General features: G+C 40.6%; 1 protein-coding gene across 1 annotated transcript in view; it reads right to left on the bottom strand.

The window, feature by feature from the left end:
• Positions 1 to 395: 395 nt before the first annotated feature.
• The window catches only part of pot1 (protection of telomeres 1 homolog), a 114657-nt gene continuing 99314 nt past the window's right edge, over positions 396 to 15738 (bottom strand). Inside the window, exons 11-20 of the mRNA XM_062992292.1 lie at positions 14745 to 14914; positions 10499 to 10590; positions 8696 to 8725; positions 8002 to 8158; positions 6126 to 6316; positions 4158 to 4293; positions 3897 to 3979; positions 3689 to 3783; positions 2670 to 2775; positions 396 to 706 (exon numbers count right to left, since the gene is read on the bottom strand). Coding sequence (XP_062848362.1) covers positions 585 to 706; positions 2670 to 2775; positions 3689 to 3783; positions 3897 to 3979; positions 4158 to 4293; positions 6126 to 6316; positions 8002 to 8158; positions 8696 to 8725; positions 10499 to 10590; positions 14745 to 14914 — 1182 coding nt within the window. The 3' untranslated portion in view covers positions 396 to 584. The remainder of the gene's footprint in view (positions 707 to 2669; positions 2776 to 3688; positions 3784 to 3896; positions 3980 to 4157; positions 4294 to 6125; positions 6317 to 8001; positions 8159 to 8695; positions 8726 to 10498; positions 10591 to 14744; positions 14915 to 15738) is intronic.

Here is a 15738-nt window from a genome sequence, read left to right as displayed (position 1 = left end):
GCGAGTGCAGTGTGGATCAGCACTGTCTATGGAGGGAAACACCCTGAAGCACTCTTTTCCCATCTCTGTGCAGGTGCCATCAATCAGCCAGCAGAGGTCGTAATTTCATTAGTTATTAGACAGTCCCTATCCGGCTTTAATACCCACCCCTATCTGAACAACAGGCCAAACTTGTTCATGTGGCTGCTCAGCCCAGCCGGCAGGCAGAGCTGAGACTTGATACGATGTATTTCAGATCCCAGCTCTGGTGTTCAGCATGTGTTTTTACCGCTGCGCCACCGGAGCGGCTGTTTTTTTCTCTCTCTTAAATCCAGTGTTTTCATTATGGTGAAATTAAAGAAAGAAATGAATAAATATTCCTAAATTCTGTAATAAATTAAAAGCAAGAGTATAAATCCAAAAAAAAATAACAATTTATTTAAGCCAAACACAATACACATTATTTATAGCATACAATATAAAAAAGCTGTACACATATTTAGCTGCTGTTCATGCTTCAGTCTGTCAGATTTCTGATTAAAGTACCTTTTATTCAGAATCTGTCTCACTGTTTCTTCTATGTGTCCTTGATTCAAAAGGTGGCCTTATTGTGGAGGGGGTAAATCTTGTCTGGTTTCTGTGTTCTTGACCTGATAGCACACTTGGGTCATGCCATTCTCCTCTACAGTGTAGGCACTTAGGCAGAAATCCAGCCATGGACGCTCAGCTGTGGATAGAGAGTAAAAGAGAATGTCCTCGTATACATAATCAGTGATAAGGTTTTAATATTGTGCATTTAAAAACATGTCTGCAGGAGAAGGAATATACTGGATTTTTTTCCTGTTTTATTTATTGTGTGTGTATGATATGGTTAACAATGATAATAAGAATTTACTCATTAAGTATTACTGTAATACACAACAATGAAAAACCCTCTAAAATGCACTTGGGTGAACAATGGGAGTCTTGGGGCAGCTGTAAGGCCATTTTAGATTAAAATATGTATAATTGTTCCTTTTGGTGAAGGGAATATTAGTGGCAATGTGCTGCAAGTGCGTTTTGTGGGTCTGATTATAAATATCATCATGCAGTAATGGGAGAATCAGATTTCTTTAGATTGGATTTGGCCTATTTTTGGCCAAAATTCGCATCGGCAATCAAATGATATTTATTTCATCACACACTCACACGTGCATACTGTGTGTGCCAAAAACTATTAGGGAAAGCAGCTTAAATAACACGTTATAAATTATCTCTGAAAATGAAAAGTGTGTGTTTGTATATACTGTATATACGTATATACACATGTGTGTGTGTGTTTGTGTGTGTTTGTGTGTGTGTTTCAAAAGCAGCTGGCATAATTGAACCCAAATGTCTGACATGTCGTTAGCTAATTGAGTAGATTAATAAAGACATGAACTTGTTAGTGACAGTAACAATTAAACTCAATTCTGTTCTAAGTGGAGAAATTTGCACTGGCAGGAAAATTAAGGTCAATACAGAACAGTGAAATGTCTGGAGTGCTCAGGTACCAGAGTGCACTGTTCAGCGTAATTCAATTTTTCAGCTGAAACCGAGTAGACAAACCTGAGTGCTCGGATGGCGCAGTGGTCTAACATGCAAGCAGACCACTCACTGGCCGATGGCAATTGTCTCTGTTTAAGGGATGGAAGGTCTAACAGGGTCTTCCTGCTGCAGGTGTGCATGCCTGTGCATATATGGGGGGTGTCACATGGGGCCTAGCGTGGCTCTCCGTATGCAATACGCCAACACTGGCAGGTGATAAGAAGTGGCCGCTGATTGGACACATGTTGGAAGAGGCGTGTGGTGATTTGACTCCTAGATCAGATCAGGGCTTGTGTAAGTGGCAGTGGATTTGGAAAGTGGGAATGACTAGATAAGAAGATAAAAAGGGGGAAAAGGAAACTGCGTAGACAAACTTTAAGTCTAGACAGAAAGTATGCCCAAGTGACACAGCGGGATATTCTGCTAGCACACCACACTTTTTAGCTTTAGGTGTAGATTGTTAAAAGTACACATAGGTATGCGGATGAGCTTCTTCACTGGTTACATTAGAACCTTGTGCAGGTTTATTTTGATTTATTTCACCAATTTAAAGATATTTCAGATGAAAAACCTACCGTCGCCTATTAAGACATAAACTGCCATGACGTTTGACATGTCACGTTCTTCTGGTTGTAATTCAGCAGCTGTCATGGCATCAGTCATACAATGAAAGCTAACTGCAGCAGTTTCGCAAAGCCTGTCATGTGATTAGCTGCCATTAACTAAGACTACACATTATGTCTGCTATTATATAACAATAACAATTACAGATACTAGTGATATAACACATGACATTAAATGTTATGAGCCCTCATAATATCGTTTGACATCTGGCATGACTGGTTTATGAGATGATTGAGATCATTGTAATGATGGAAGGTTCAAGTAAATAGTTACAAAACATTTCTCTTGGATGACTGACAAAAGGAAAAATGCCGGTGATCAGTCGATGATTAAAAGTCTGGTAGACTGGAATGAAAATCAGCTTGTGACTGGCAGTCAGGCCGGTGATTTGTCTACACCTGTTTAATTCCTCATCTAATTCAATTTGATGCATTTGTCAGTTCAATTGCTCTTTTTTTCATTTGGATCACAGTGGTACATTGTGAAGGAACTGATCTTACCCATGCTGCTCCCTGGTGGCAGAAGCCTGCTCATGATGTTCTGAACTTGGTCTTGTAAATTCTGACAGGCTGATGTGTCAGCAGCTTTGACATGGAAGAATGTTTCCTATAGGGGATGAGAGACAAAAAAAATGCATTATTTTTTTTTTAATCCTGCCTTTATAAAAGCTATATAAAACCTTATTCCTATATAAAACCTCCTTATTCCTATATGTTTTACAGATCATGGCCACTTTATCCTGGTCAGGGTTGCAAAGAGTCCAGCTCCACATAGAAACACATGGTCCAAAACAGGAATACACTTTAAACAGAGTGCCAGGTGGGGGTAAATGGCAGGGTGACACAGACTCAGCTTTTTACTCACATACTTACAACTAGGGACAATTCAGAGCAATCAGTCTACCTATTGCATGTTTTTGGGGAGGACACCAGAATACTCAAAGGAAGATGTGAAACCTGGACGCTGAAGAAAGTCACATTCAGGAGAACAAGCGCATCAGAAAACTGCTAATCATCTCATGGAGGAAGATGGCAACCACTGAGCGAGTTTACAAGATGGCCAGAACAAAAAAGGAGCTACTGAACAGCATCCTGCATGTTGTTATTTTGGGCATGTGATAAGGCACCCACATGACAACATTAAAAGAAGTGTTATGACAAGCATAAATTGGACTGACATCATGACGTGGATTGCATTATCAGGGCTCAGTCTGCTACAAGTGATAAGTGACAGAAAGCATTGGAGAAAGCTGATGCATCTGTGCAGCCAACCATCACAAAGTGATGACAGCGTAGTGACATGACATGAACCATACCGACTTGGGAAAAAAAAAAACATGGAATACTCCTCAGACAGGTCCCTAGGATTGCTGCTGCTGTGCAGTGTTCACTACACCCACTGGCATCACGCCGCTTCACTGCTGACTTAGTCAATTAAAAATCATTCTTGTCACAATGAAAATAACTGCACTTTGTTCTTGTACGTGTGTATGTTAATTAGACAGAGTGAATTTGCTCACAGCATCTTCCCAAATTAAAGCTTGGAGTGTGCCGGTCATATCCTGTAGCTCGAATTTCATCAGAAGAACATACTGCATCAGCTGCACACCAAGAGCTGAGAATAATAAAAAGATAAGGAGGGAAAGAGATTGTTAAATAACAACACACAGGCTTGTAGTAATATTGCGGAACGGCATCCAACAGTACCGTTAATAAGATTCATTCTACCTTTGGTTACATTTTGCTCGTCCCACACCTCTACTCCAGAAACCTCGGGCTCCACAAACGTGGACCAGGAGCACCGTTTGCACCTGAAACCCAAACACAATTGAATACAGTGCAATAAAAATGAACCCTAAATACCATATGCTATGCAGCCTGAGGTATGAAAACTAGTTTTAGTGCTGCTAAAGGGTAGAAAAATGACTCAGTGGAGCGAGAAGTACTGTGAGAAATGCGATGAGAGCATTGGTATTCGTCAGAGCTGACCCATAATATCGCTTGTCTCCACAGAAGACAAATGGTGCTGAAAAATCCAGCAGTTTCATTCTTCCTTCTTCGGAGCGCACAGGGACCACATTCTTATGAGCGCTGGATATCACACACATTTCTTCAAGACTCACACCTATGGAAAGCCAAAATAAAATTAAATAAACCTACTGTCCAGTAATCTTACTGTTTTGTTTCCAAGTTATGATCGTCTCTGTTTCTCTGTTATTATGAGGATTCTTCAAAAAGTTTCCGCACTTTTAAAAACTCTATTTATTATGAATTTCAAAAACAAATTACTTCACTTTACTACATAGTCACCATACTTTGCAATGCATTTTTCCCAGCGTTGTACCATCAGCAAAAAATGTTTTTGGTTGATCGCAAAGCCACTGATGCACCGGTGCTTTCACATCATCATCACATAAAAATCTTCCTCCCCTCAAAGCTTCTTTGAGCGTCCAAAAAGATGGAAATCAGATGGCGCTAAATCCGGACTATAAGCTCTCTCTCAGTCTCTCAGACACGACCAATTACTCCTTCTCCCGTCCTCACCGTTTCCAACCAAAATATAAAAGTGCAGAAGCTTTTGGAATATCACTCGTATATACGTTTCACACTAAGCAGTCTTTTAATAAAGCATAACAAGTATGAATGTTAATGAGGGTTATCATTCGATTAATGCTGTCCGTTAAATAGGTCATTTGAATTGATTTACAACAGCTGACGTTCGATTTGAATTAAGAACAAAAATGCGGATATCACACACATACACACTTTAGCAGCTTAGTGATTCATGCTGAAATCTGACTCTGAAAACTTACACTGCTGTTCAAATGAAGCAATTTTTTATTCAATAAGACCTAATATTTTGTTGTCACGGAACTCGGATGTGTATTTAATATTTGAATGGATCCCTAGGAGCTTACTGTTTAACCTTTAATTAATGCTGGTCAGTCATCTGTGAAATTGGTAAAATTTGCATGATTTTTTTTTTTTTTTTTTCTTTCTTTCAACTGCTCTCGTATATTTAAGGGGTTGCCACAGTGGATCTGATTTACATAACAGACTTCATAACAACCCTCCTTTTTCAATTCAGGCTTGGGATTGGCTCTGGGAGCGCACTGACAGGTGTACCCCCACTGGCTAGAATGTTTAACAGCAGGCTGGTCAAACACTAGTTTGTTACTTGGGAGATTGATTGATTTACTTATTACAATTTTAACGTCATGTTTTACACACTTTGTTATATTAAGGTTCATCTGTTCAAGTCTTTAATGTCAAACACAGTCATGGACAATTTTGTATCTCCAATTCACCTCACTTGGATGTTTTTTGACTGTAGGAGGAAACCGGATCTTCCGGAGGAAACCCACGCAGACACAGAGAGAACATGCAAACTCCACACAGAAAGGACCCGGACCGCCCAACCTGGAAATTGAACCCAGGACTTTCTTGCTGTGAGATGACAGTGCTACTTACCGAGCCACTGTGCTGCCCTGATACTTGGAGATAATGGCTGTTAGAGTGGGTTGGTGGAGTTCAAGAGATTTAGACAGCTTTGTAACTTTGACATATTCCAACAATTTTTCCCTTTTAGAACTTCTGGAGTTTCCATAATTCGTGACATAGTGTTACTGTGACTACATGACTTGAATGGTAGGAATAAGAATGTGTAAGAATTATGATCTATAGGGCTGAAAGCGGGACCATAATTTTTACAAGAGTGATTGGAGTATTGGATCATTTTTTTCCAACATAAATGCAGTCATGGATTACAAAATGTGTCATGTATTTATTTAAGTCCCCTTTAAACTCTAAGTTTAATGTATTTATTTGATTATCTGAAATAATTTAGTGTGATAACAGAGACCATCAGTAATACATTTTCACAGTACTGCAGCACATCCAGCTGTTACAGTAACTGCGAACTAAATACCCCTGCACTTTATGTGGCCTGTGTCTTACCCTGAAGAAAGAGCAGCTGTGAGTGTGTGTTGTTCAGCACCATCTCACAGGACACATGCATGCTGATGGATCTTTCTGGGAAAGCCGAGTCGACTGAAGAGGTCACTGCCCAGTGTTCACTGCAAGGCTGACTGACTCTCAGAGCGTCCTCGAACACCTGGCCTATCACCTCGTCGTCAGGCACCTCTGCTCTGTTACACAGTGTCACATTATGCACAGTAATTTTAGAAACAGGTACACAGTTTCTCTATATGACTTTTAACAGGAAATGTCATCAGATAAATCCATTTATGGTAAATGCTACAAAGAATGACATCCCTTTTGATTAGTAGGTTTGGCTGTTTTAGCCACACCTGTCGCAAATAGGTGCAACAAATTAAGCACGCTGTCACAGTATTTCAGGCCTGCAACACGTTCCAAAAAGAGTTGGGACAGGGGAAACTTAGGGTGATTAATGAGGTAGAAAAAAATGATGTGATTTCAAACTGACTATAACTGCAGAGTTTCTTTGGCATCAGCTAACTGTGTGCCAGGAGCTTCATGGCATGGATTTCATTTATTTATTTATGTATGAGGATTGTAATGCCATGTTTCACACACTTTGATTACATTCATGACAGGACAGGTAATTACTGGTTACACAAGATTCGCCAAGCCTCCATCACCAAACACAATGCCAAGCGTCGGGTGGTGTGGTGTAAAGCACAGTGCCACTGGACTTGGTGGAAACATTTTCTATAAAATGACGAATCACGCTTCTCTATTCTCTATCTGGGTTTAATAAATGCCAGGAGAACATTACCTGTCTGACTACACTGCATCAACTCTAAATTATGGTGGAGGAGAGATAATTCTATGAGGTTGTTTTTAAGGGGTTGGCCTAGGCTTCTTAGTTCCAGTGAAGGGAAATCATAATGCATATTAGGACATTTTTGACAATTGAATGCGTCCACATTTGTGAGAACAGTTTAGGGAAGGCCCTTTTCTGTTCCTTAGTGCACAAAGCAAGGTACATAAAGGCATGGTTGTGTGATTCTGGTGTGGAAAAACTGGAAAATTGAGCTCTGACTCTACCTTTGTGAAGTACTAGAATGGAGATTGCAAGCTAGGCCCTCTCATCCAATGTCAGTGTCTGACCTCACAAATGATTCTCTGAATGAAGAGCACTTAATATTCAGGGGTGCCAATGTTAACCACGGGTCAGTTAATTAAATCTAATTCCTTGCTAAAGCTGCCCAGTCAAGTGTATTAATGCTGTATGTTGTAAAATGGTTTTAGCGTCAGCAGACAGTAATGTTATACAGAACTGCATGCTTGTTTGCAGTTTGGTAAACCTCCATGCTTGTTTCAGCATGACAATGCCCCCAAGCACAAAGAAGGTTTCTGAATAAAAAAATTGGCAGTGGTTTTGGCAGTTAAGTTTTGATTTAAAGAAGCAGACTGGCCTGCACAGAACTCTACTGTTAACCCCACCCAACAAACTGATATGAACAAGACATGAACCAGGCTACATCATGTGGTTCTTAAACTGAATCAAAACATATATCCACAGCCATATTTTAAAATAGTCCTAACCCTTTCCTCCAAAGGTGAAACTGTTACAGCAAATCTATCTTTCAATTAGGCCATCAGTAGTTGGATCAGCAGTTACGGTACTGGATTTGAAGCAATGGCCTTCTGATTGCTGGTCCAGTTTCATACCTGCTGAGCTACCACTGCCAGTCTGGCACTTTCACTGTTTTATAAGGAAGACATGATGTTGTGGCACATGCAAAATGAATTAAAAATGAAAATTAAATCCCAATGCATGCCTTCTGGATTTTTTATTAAAAAATGACATCTCTCATATACACATAAGGTGAAGTGTAATGCTTACACTGTTTTACACTGTGGACAGAAGAGTTTAAGGCACTGGTAAAGTTTCTGTGGCTCGTAAGACTTCATCTGGGCACGAACATGACAAACTAAAGGTGGCGTTGATCTCTTCACATGAGCAATAGACAACTGCTGCAGCGTGTGCCCACACGTCCGAACTGAGCACACACAAACACAAAAGGCAAAGTACATGTACACACTTACCACTATTTAGAGTGTAAGACAAGAAAGACCAAGAGCAAGCTTGACTGACAACATTACAATGTGAATTGCATTATCAAGGGCTAATCTAATAGTGGTGACACAAGACAGACGGCGTTGGAGAAAGCTGAACCATCTGTGCAGCCAACCATCTGGCATAGTGACATGACATGACATAACATGCAAAAGTACGACCTCAAATAAGAAAAAGTTGGGACAATGTAAAATGAAAAAAATAAATAACTAAATAATGAATGCAATCTAAATAAATAAAAAAATGCAGTGTTTAATACAATGACTTTTATTTTACTGCAGACAGTATGAACCCATACTGGTCAACTTTATTTCATTTCTAAATTTACATCTATTTCTGCATTTCAGGCCTGGAACATGTTTAAAAAAGTTGGGACGGTAAAGCATTTACCACTTTGTAATGTTGAAATTCCTTCTCACCAAATCTGAAAATCAGAAGTAATTAAAATGTTCTATTTTACCTGTGTAAGAGTCTTCAGAGACCACTCCACCTAAAACACAACATAAACACTGTCTTACACCATTCCAATCTAGGTTTTGGTTACAAGTACCAAACCTGAACTCAAACTCATTGTAAACTCATTGTACTGTATTATTCTAATTGCATAATGGAATGAAAATGTATTTTGATTGCTATTATTAAACAAATTGATAGAATAAAAATGTATTAGAATGGAATAGTGCAAATCCAGAATTAAGATATAAAATCTTACTCTTGTCAACCAATTATAAATGTCTGTAAACTAACATACACCGAAAAGGCATAACATAATGACCACTGACAGGTGAAATGAATAACACTGATGATCTCTTCATCACGGCATCTGTTAGTGGGTGGGTTATATTAGGCAGCAAGTGAACATTTTATCCTCAAAGTTGATGTGTTAGAAGAAGGAGAAATGGGCAAGCGTGAGGATTTGAGTGAGTTTGACAAGGACCAAATTGTGATGGCTAGACGACTGGGTCAGAGCATCTCCAAAACTGCAGCTCTTGTGGGGTGTTCCCGGTCTGCAGTGGTCAGTATCTATTAAAAGTGGTCCAAGGAAGGAACAGTGGTAAACTGGCGACAGGGTCATGGATGGACAAGGCTCATTGATGTACATGGGGAGCAAACGCTGGCCCGTGTGGTCCGAGTCAACAGACGAGCTACTGTAACTCAAATTACTGAAGAAGTTAATGCTGGTTCTGATAGAAAGGTGTCAGAATACACAGTGCATCGTTTGATGCGTATGGGGATGCATAGCCACAGACCAGTCAGGGTGCCATGCTGACCCCTTGTCCACCAACGAAAGCGCCAACAATGGGCACAATCTGGCAGCAAAAGGGGGACCAACACAATATTAGGAAGGTGGTCATGATGTTATGCCTGATCGGTGTAAATCAGCATTTAATTAGCCCAGAGCGATGTGAATCTTGATTGACTGTCGACAGTGCCATCAATAATGGCAAACCTGTTTTCTGTGGTTCTTTGAGTACGTCTGACAATTCAGACAACTCTCTCTCAGCTTAAGATGACAGGTTAGGCTTTCTTTTCTGACCTTGGCAAAGACCACTTAGACATCTTAGACTAACACTGTAACACAAACATTCAAATTAACAGAATTTCTGTTTTTTAATAAAGTGTCAAAATCCTTGTCTGTGTTTGCCAATTTCAGTACAGCAGTGACACTCACATGATAGTAACAAGGTTGTTTGATGTATAGAAATTGCAGTGTTGTTGGAGTTTTGAAACAGCGTGTTGCCAATGCTGGGGTGAAATAGTGCTTCAATAAGAAAATATGAAGCCAACAGTTTCTTATGACTATAAAGCAGCCACTGATCAAAAGACTAGGGGTGTAAAAAAAAAAAACTAAGTGCATACCTACAATGAGAGCTAACATGGTGTGTTCCTAATAAGGAGGTAAGTACTTTTAAACAGTATTTTAAAATCCCAACACCACAGCTACACCTAATGCACTCATACCAGAACAATACACTAACGTGTTATTGCCATGTTAGTGTCATTGCAGTGACAGTGTTATTTGCACCCAAATAACATCTGGTCAGTCAAGGTCCTTTGGGCTTCCCACTTGATAGATAACTGAGGTACAGGGGGTGACGAAAAGTTCGAAGCAACTAACGAGCAACAGTAAGTAATTGTATACCCGCAAAGTTCATCTGTATGATAGGTGGAGCTTATACAATAATCAATAAATGTACACGAGTAGGAGTACTTGATTTGGTACCCTATTGAGTCAAAGGGGTATTAATAAACATACACTTACCAACAGCCTCTGGAGGAGTATACCAAACGTCTAGAAGAGTGCAATCATTCACCTCATCTTCCCCAACTAAATCTGCATGGCTCTCCAGTAATCTGTATTTGAACAGGTTAAAGATGAGGAAAAACAGAATACATAAAACATGACAAGGAGCAATGGGGCACTGAAACATCCAGACAGGAAACAGTCCTCCACGCCATCCACACAATATTAGGATCTATATTATACAGTGTCTTTTTTCAACATGAACAATAAAAGATTTAGTTAGCTTTTGACAGGTTCCAAAAGACACAATTGCAATCAGCATAGTTTAACCCCCAATAAAATAAGGGTTTAAAACTTATTTTTCAATATCAGAATATTTTGTTAATATGGTCATGTCACACTTATTCAACCCCTACATAATACTGCTGATCTTGAAACCTACTGCTAGTCTGTAAGACCTAAAGTTGGGTTACAACATGAGTAAACCATTGGAAATCAATAAAGGCCCTAATTTGCTTCAGCTGTGACCACACAAAGATTCAAGTGTACAAGGTGTGTTCCAACCATGGTAAAAACTACAAAGCTGTCACATAAGCTAAAATATAAGATTATTTTATTGCCACAAAAGAGTAACAAGCATAAGATGATTTCTAAGACCTTAAACATTCCTAGAGACAACATAGGGAGTATTGTCTAGAAGTTCCAAACTAATGGTAAATCAGTAGACTTGCTTGGTTGTGTGAAATCTTAGCAATCTAATCAGGACAACTCCTAAAGACTTTGAGGATCTCCTGATAAAAGCTGAAACAAATGTGTCAGTGGAATCCATAAGAAGATAATTTAACAACCAAGGACCTTATGGCTTAAATCCATGACACATGCTACTCTAGCCTGACAAGTGTTAACTGGAATACTTCAGAAGAAATTTGGTTGCTAAGGTTCTGGGACTCCAACAGTCCACAGTGAGAGCCATGATCCACAAATGGAGAAACTTGGGAACAGTAATGGGCCATCCCAGAAGTGGCCATCCTACCAAAATTTCACCAAGAATGTACTGACGACTCACAAAAAAACCCAGACAAACATCTACTAATTGCAGGGCTCACTCAGTCAGTCAATGTACATGACTCCACAATAAAAAGACACTGGGCAAAATGGCAAGGCAAGGCATAAACCACTGCTGACCAAAAAGACAAAGCATTTGCCAAAAAAATTATAGCTGACCCCAAGACTTTTGTGATATAATCTGGCATAAAGCTAACACCACATTCCACTATAAAAACATCAGACCAACAGGTCATACATGGTGGTGATAGTGTGATGATCTGGGGCTGCTTTGTTTTATGACTTGTCATAACTAATGAAACCATGAACTTTGCTGGAGAATGTCAGCCTATCAGTTTGTGACCTAAAGCTCAAGTGCATTTGGTTATGCAGCAGCACAATAAACTGAAGCACATAAGCAAGTCCACCTCTGAATGGATTTAAAGAAAAACAAACTAAGGTGTTGGAGTGGCCAAGTCAAAGTCCAGACTTGAATCTCATTAGGATGCTGTGACAAGATCTAAAATGGGCAGTTCATGCTGGAAAACCCGCTAATGTAGCCAAATTAAAACAATCGTACGAAGCAGAGTTTCAGTAAAGATGATGCAATGCTAGTGGCAGCCTGTTGCAGATGCTCCTGGTATCACCTTTGTTTTCTAACACAATTTTAATCTGTCTGACTTAATAAACTATCTGATTAAATTTTTAAGCAGAAATGGATACTGTGTGGCTAAAACCTTTTTTTTACTTTGGTGATGTAACTCTGTTTGTCCTGGGTCACCATGCTAATGGGAGCCGGGTATTATTTACCTTTGCGCCAGCAAGGATAGTGCTCTCAAAAACCACACTACCGCCTGCAGCGAGACCCCATGTCCCAGACGAGCTGAAGAGAAGTTGCAGAGTGTGCAGAGCCGGCGTTTTATAGAGAGTGAGGAGGAGGAGAAGGAAATATAAACCATTACTGTCTTCGACTGTCATTAGGAAATGTGAGATCCCTGGTGAATAAGGCAGACAAGCTCAGTGCGCTTGGGGGGACGCAGCGGGAATATCAGGAATGCAGCATTATGTGTTTTACTGAGACATGACTGCAGGAACGTAATCTCCACCTCGACTGTCCCCGGCTTCCGAGCTATATGTGTTGACAGAGACTGCAGACAGAGCGAAAATTAAAAAAAAGGGGGAATTGCAGTGTTTGTCAACAACAGATGGTGTAATCCAGGACATGTTACTGTGAAGGAGCTGGTCTGTAGCCCAGACGTCGATTTGTTAGCCGTAAGTTTGCATCCCTTTTATCTGCTACGGGAGTTCACATGCACCATTATTGTTGTTGTTTGCATAACGCCATCAGCTGATGCTGATGTGCTGCGTAACGTCATCAGCACAGTCACTGCCAGACTACAAACATGGCACCCCAAATTCCATCATACTTCTCTCTGATATGCACCAGAGACAATACAATCAACTTTATTGGTGGATAATTCTTCTTATTCCCTCTGCACACCCATGTTCGAGAGCAGCCTGTGACCACTCGGATTGTAAGGAGGTGAACACAGGAGGCAAATGAGAAGAAGAAGTGTTTGGGGACAACAAACTGGAATACACTCTGTAAGCCCAATGCAAATGACATCAACTCCATGACTGACTGCATAACAGAGTACATCAAATTCTGTGTTGATAACATCAGTGGTGATCTAAGTCTTATTACTGGGGAAGCATCTCACTGACCTGATGAGTATTACGTTAAAAGAAGAAATCCTTCAGAGAAAAGGACAGTCAGTTACTCAGGAATGTAAAGAAGGAGCTGAAAGTGGGACTGACGGAGGACAGGGAGGCATACAGACAGACGCTGGAGAACAAGTCTCTGCAAAACAGCAGGAGGGATGTGTAGTCAAGAATGAAGACATTTACAGGGTTCAAGGTGCAGGTGAATCAGACAGAGAGTTACCGAATCAGAACCAACAAGCTAAATTTGTTTTTCAGCACTGGTCAGCTCAGCTCTTTCCCTGGTTCCCCCCCCCCCCCCCCCCCCCCCCCCCCCCAACACACACACACACAGTCCCCATAGCTGCGTTTCTATCACACCTCCTCTGTCATCAGGTCTAACAATTCACACTGTGTCTCCACTCGACCCTCAATTCACCCAGTGGACTTTAACACTGATCCATCATCACATTAACAGAGCCCTCCTCTACCCCCCCTACATGCCTGTCTCTTTTCTGCAGCCAGGTGAGGAAACAGTTGGAGAGACTGCATCAGGAACAAAGCTCCAGGTTCAAATGGTATAAGCCCCAGAGTCCCTGAATATCTGTACAGACCAAAAATCAGGGCAAAAATCGTGTAGTGTGAACTAGGCATTCATTACCTGTTACCAGTTAACCAATTTCACTCTTATTCTGCATCTGTCACAGCCTTTTGGAGTATGTTGAAGGCATCAGATTCTAAATATGTCTATAGTTACAAAATACAAGTTTTTCAGTGAAAGCATGAAAATCTTTTTTTTTGTACTTGTATTAGGTTTATAAAGATTGAAGAATTCTTCTCTTTATTGTGTTCTACAAACTGCCCCAACTTTTCTGGAAACAGGGTTTGTAGATTTTGAATAAATCTTTATCTTCAGTAAATAGAACGTTCATTTAAAGGGTACACTGTGTTTACTCGTGTTGTCTTTATATTAAAATTAGTTGGAAGGTCCAAAACATTTCAGTGTGACAAATGAGCAACAATAGAATAGACAGAGGAACAAGTAGTCTTCACAGCAGTGTGTGTATATGAGAATTTATTACAGTGCAATAGAATGAAAAAAAAGTATTTTATTTGTCGTTTTTATATCTTTAGTAAGTGCCTCATCCTGATCAGGGTGCTGAACGAGTCCAGAGCCCTTATAGCAACTTCAGGCAGCAGAAGGCAGAAATATACCCTGAAGAGTGGTGCCAGGCTATAGGCGGTTAGCACTCAGTCACCCATCCACTTACCCAGAAAAATCCCACCCAGACATTAAAGTAATTACAGAGGGAGCATGGTTTGAAGGATGAAAGCCAGGACCTTGGTGCTGTGTGACATACATATTATACCTGCGGTGCCACTGTGCCACCCTGTTTCAGCTGTGTGCCAGACAGTTTTTTATTAAAAGAATAAATAAGCCGGTCAGTAAAAGCTGATAAATTGTGTTACCATTTTTGTGCCTCTCAGAATATTCATCTGACAGAACGATGCCATTTACCTCTTGAGGGGTTGAAGCTGAGGGCTTTCTGAGGGAAGCACGCACAGCCCTCTGCCGTATGACGTGCCGCCGTGCAAGTGGAAGCCAAGCGGGTTGGGGTCATCAGCAGGTTGCTCTGAAGCTCTCTGAGACACTGCGTGCAGGTTGTACAGACGCAGGAACATTCCAGGCTGTTAAACACAAATACACGGTAACAGACACAGATGTTGTTAAGGAAAGCATAAACCATACATCTTAGTTTAACAACCAATGATCATCATCAGCATATGCCTAATGCATCCTTGGGATATTAAACAGGATAAATGTCTGTAGCCAATTCTAACAGCAGCTCTTGCAGGTTTCTACCAACAGGGGCCAGTCTGGTATAAAAGCTGAAGCACACATTTATCCAGTCCAGAGATGAATAGTGCCAAAACCTAACATCTGTGCTAGCGTTGCTCTTAATTGCACTGCCTAGTCCTGGTATAAAGAGCAAAGAAAAAAATCCTTCATTTAAAATGCTTAGTCTCTCATTAGCAAAAGAAAAACTAAACAAATATTCAGAACACTAAACTTGACAGTCAGCAAGGTGCCGTGTTATATGCGACCATAGGTGCCTCTGTGTACTGCAATCCAGATTTAAAAAAGTATGCAAACATTCAATGTGTAGGTTGGCACGAACGCGCTATGAGTGCTTCTGTGGACGAGGGCGATGATCATGACACCCGAGGGGTTCCGTGACGAGCCGCTGCACCGCCGCGGGGACCTACTGCCACTTCTCCATCTGCAGGATGTGCACTGTGTACAGAACCGAGTGCTGGTACTGAGTTGGGCATGGAGGGGAAGATGAAAAGCACAGAATGCATACGGTTTCGGAGTTACTGTGCCTTTAGCTGAGTAAAGCTGAGTTCTGAGAATTTATAACAGCACAGTCGTTCTGCAGGTCATTTGTTACCAGCTGTTTGTAAATTAATCCACTGTGAGGGTAGTTATTTAATTTCTATTAATGATTGTA

Source organism: Trichomycterus rosablanca, chromosome 1 (genome assembly GCF_030014385.1).
Source record: "Trichomycterus rosablanca isolate fTriRos1 chromosome 1, fTriRos1.hap1, whole genome shotgun sequence".
Lineage (NCBI taxonomy): Eukaryota > Metazoa > Chordata > Actinopteri > Siluriformes > Trichomycteridae > Trichomycterus > Trichomycterus rosablanca.
The sequence above is the reverse complement of the archived record's forward strand: the minus strand, read 5'-3'. Positions and strand labels throughout refer to the sequence as shown.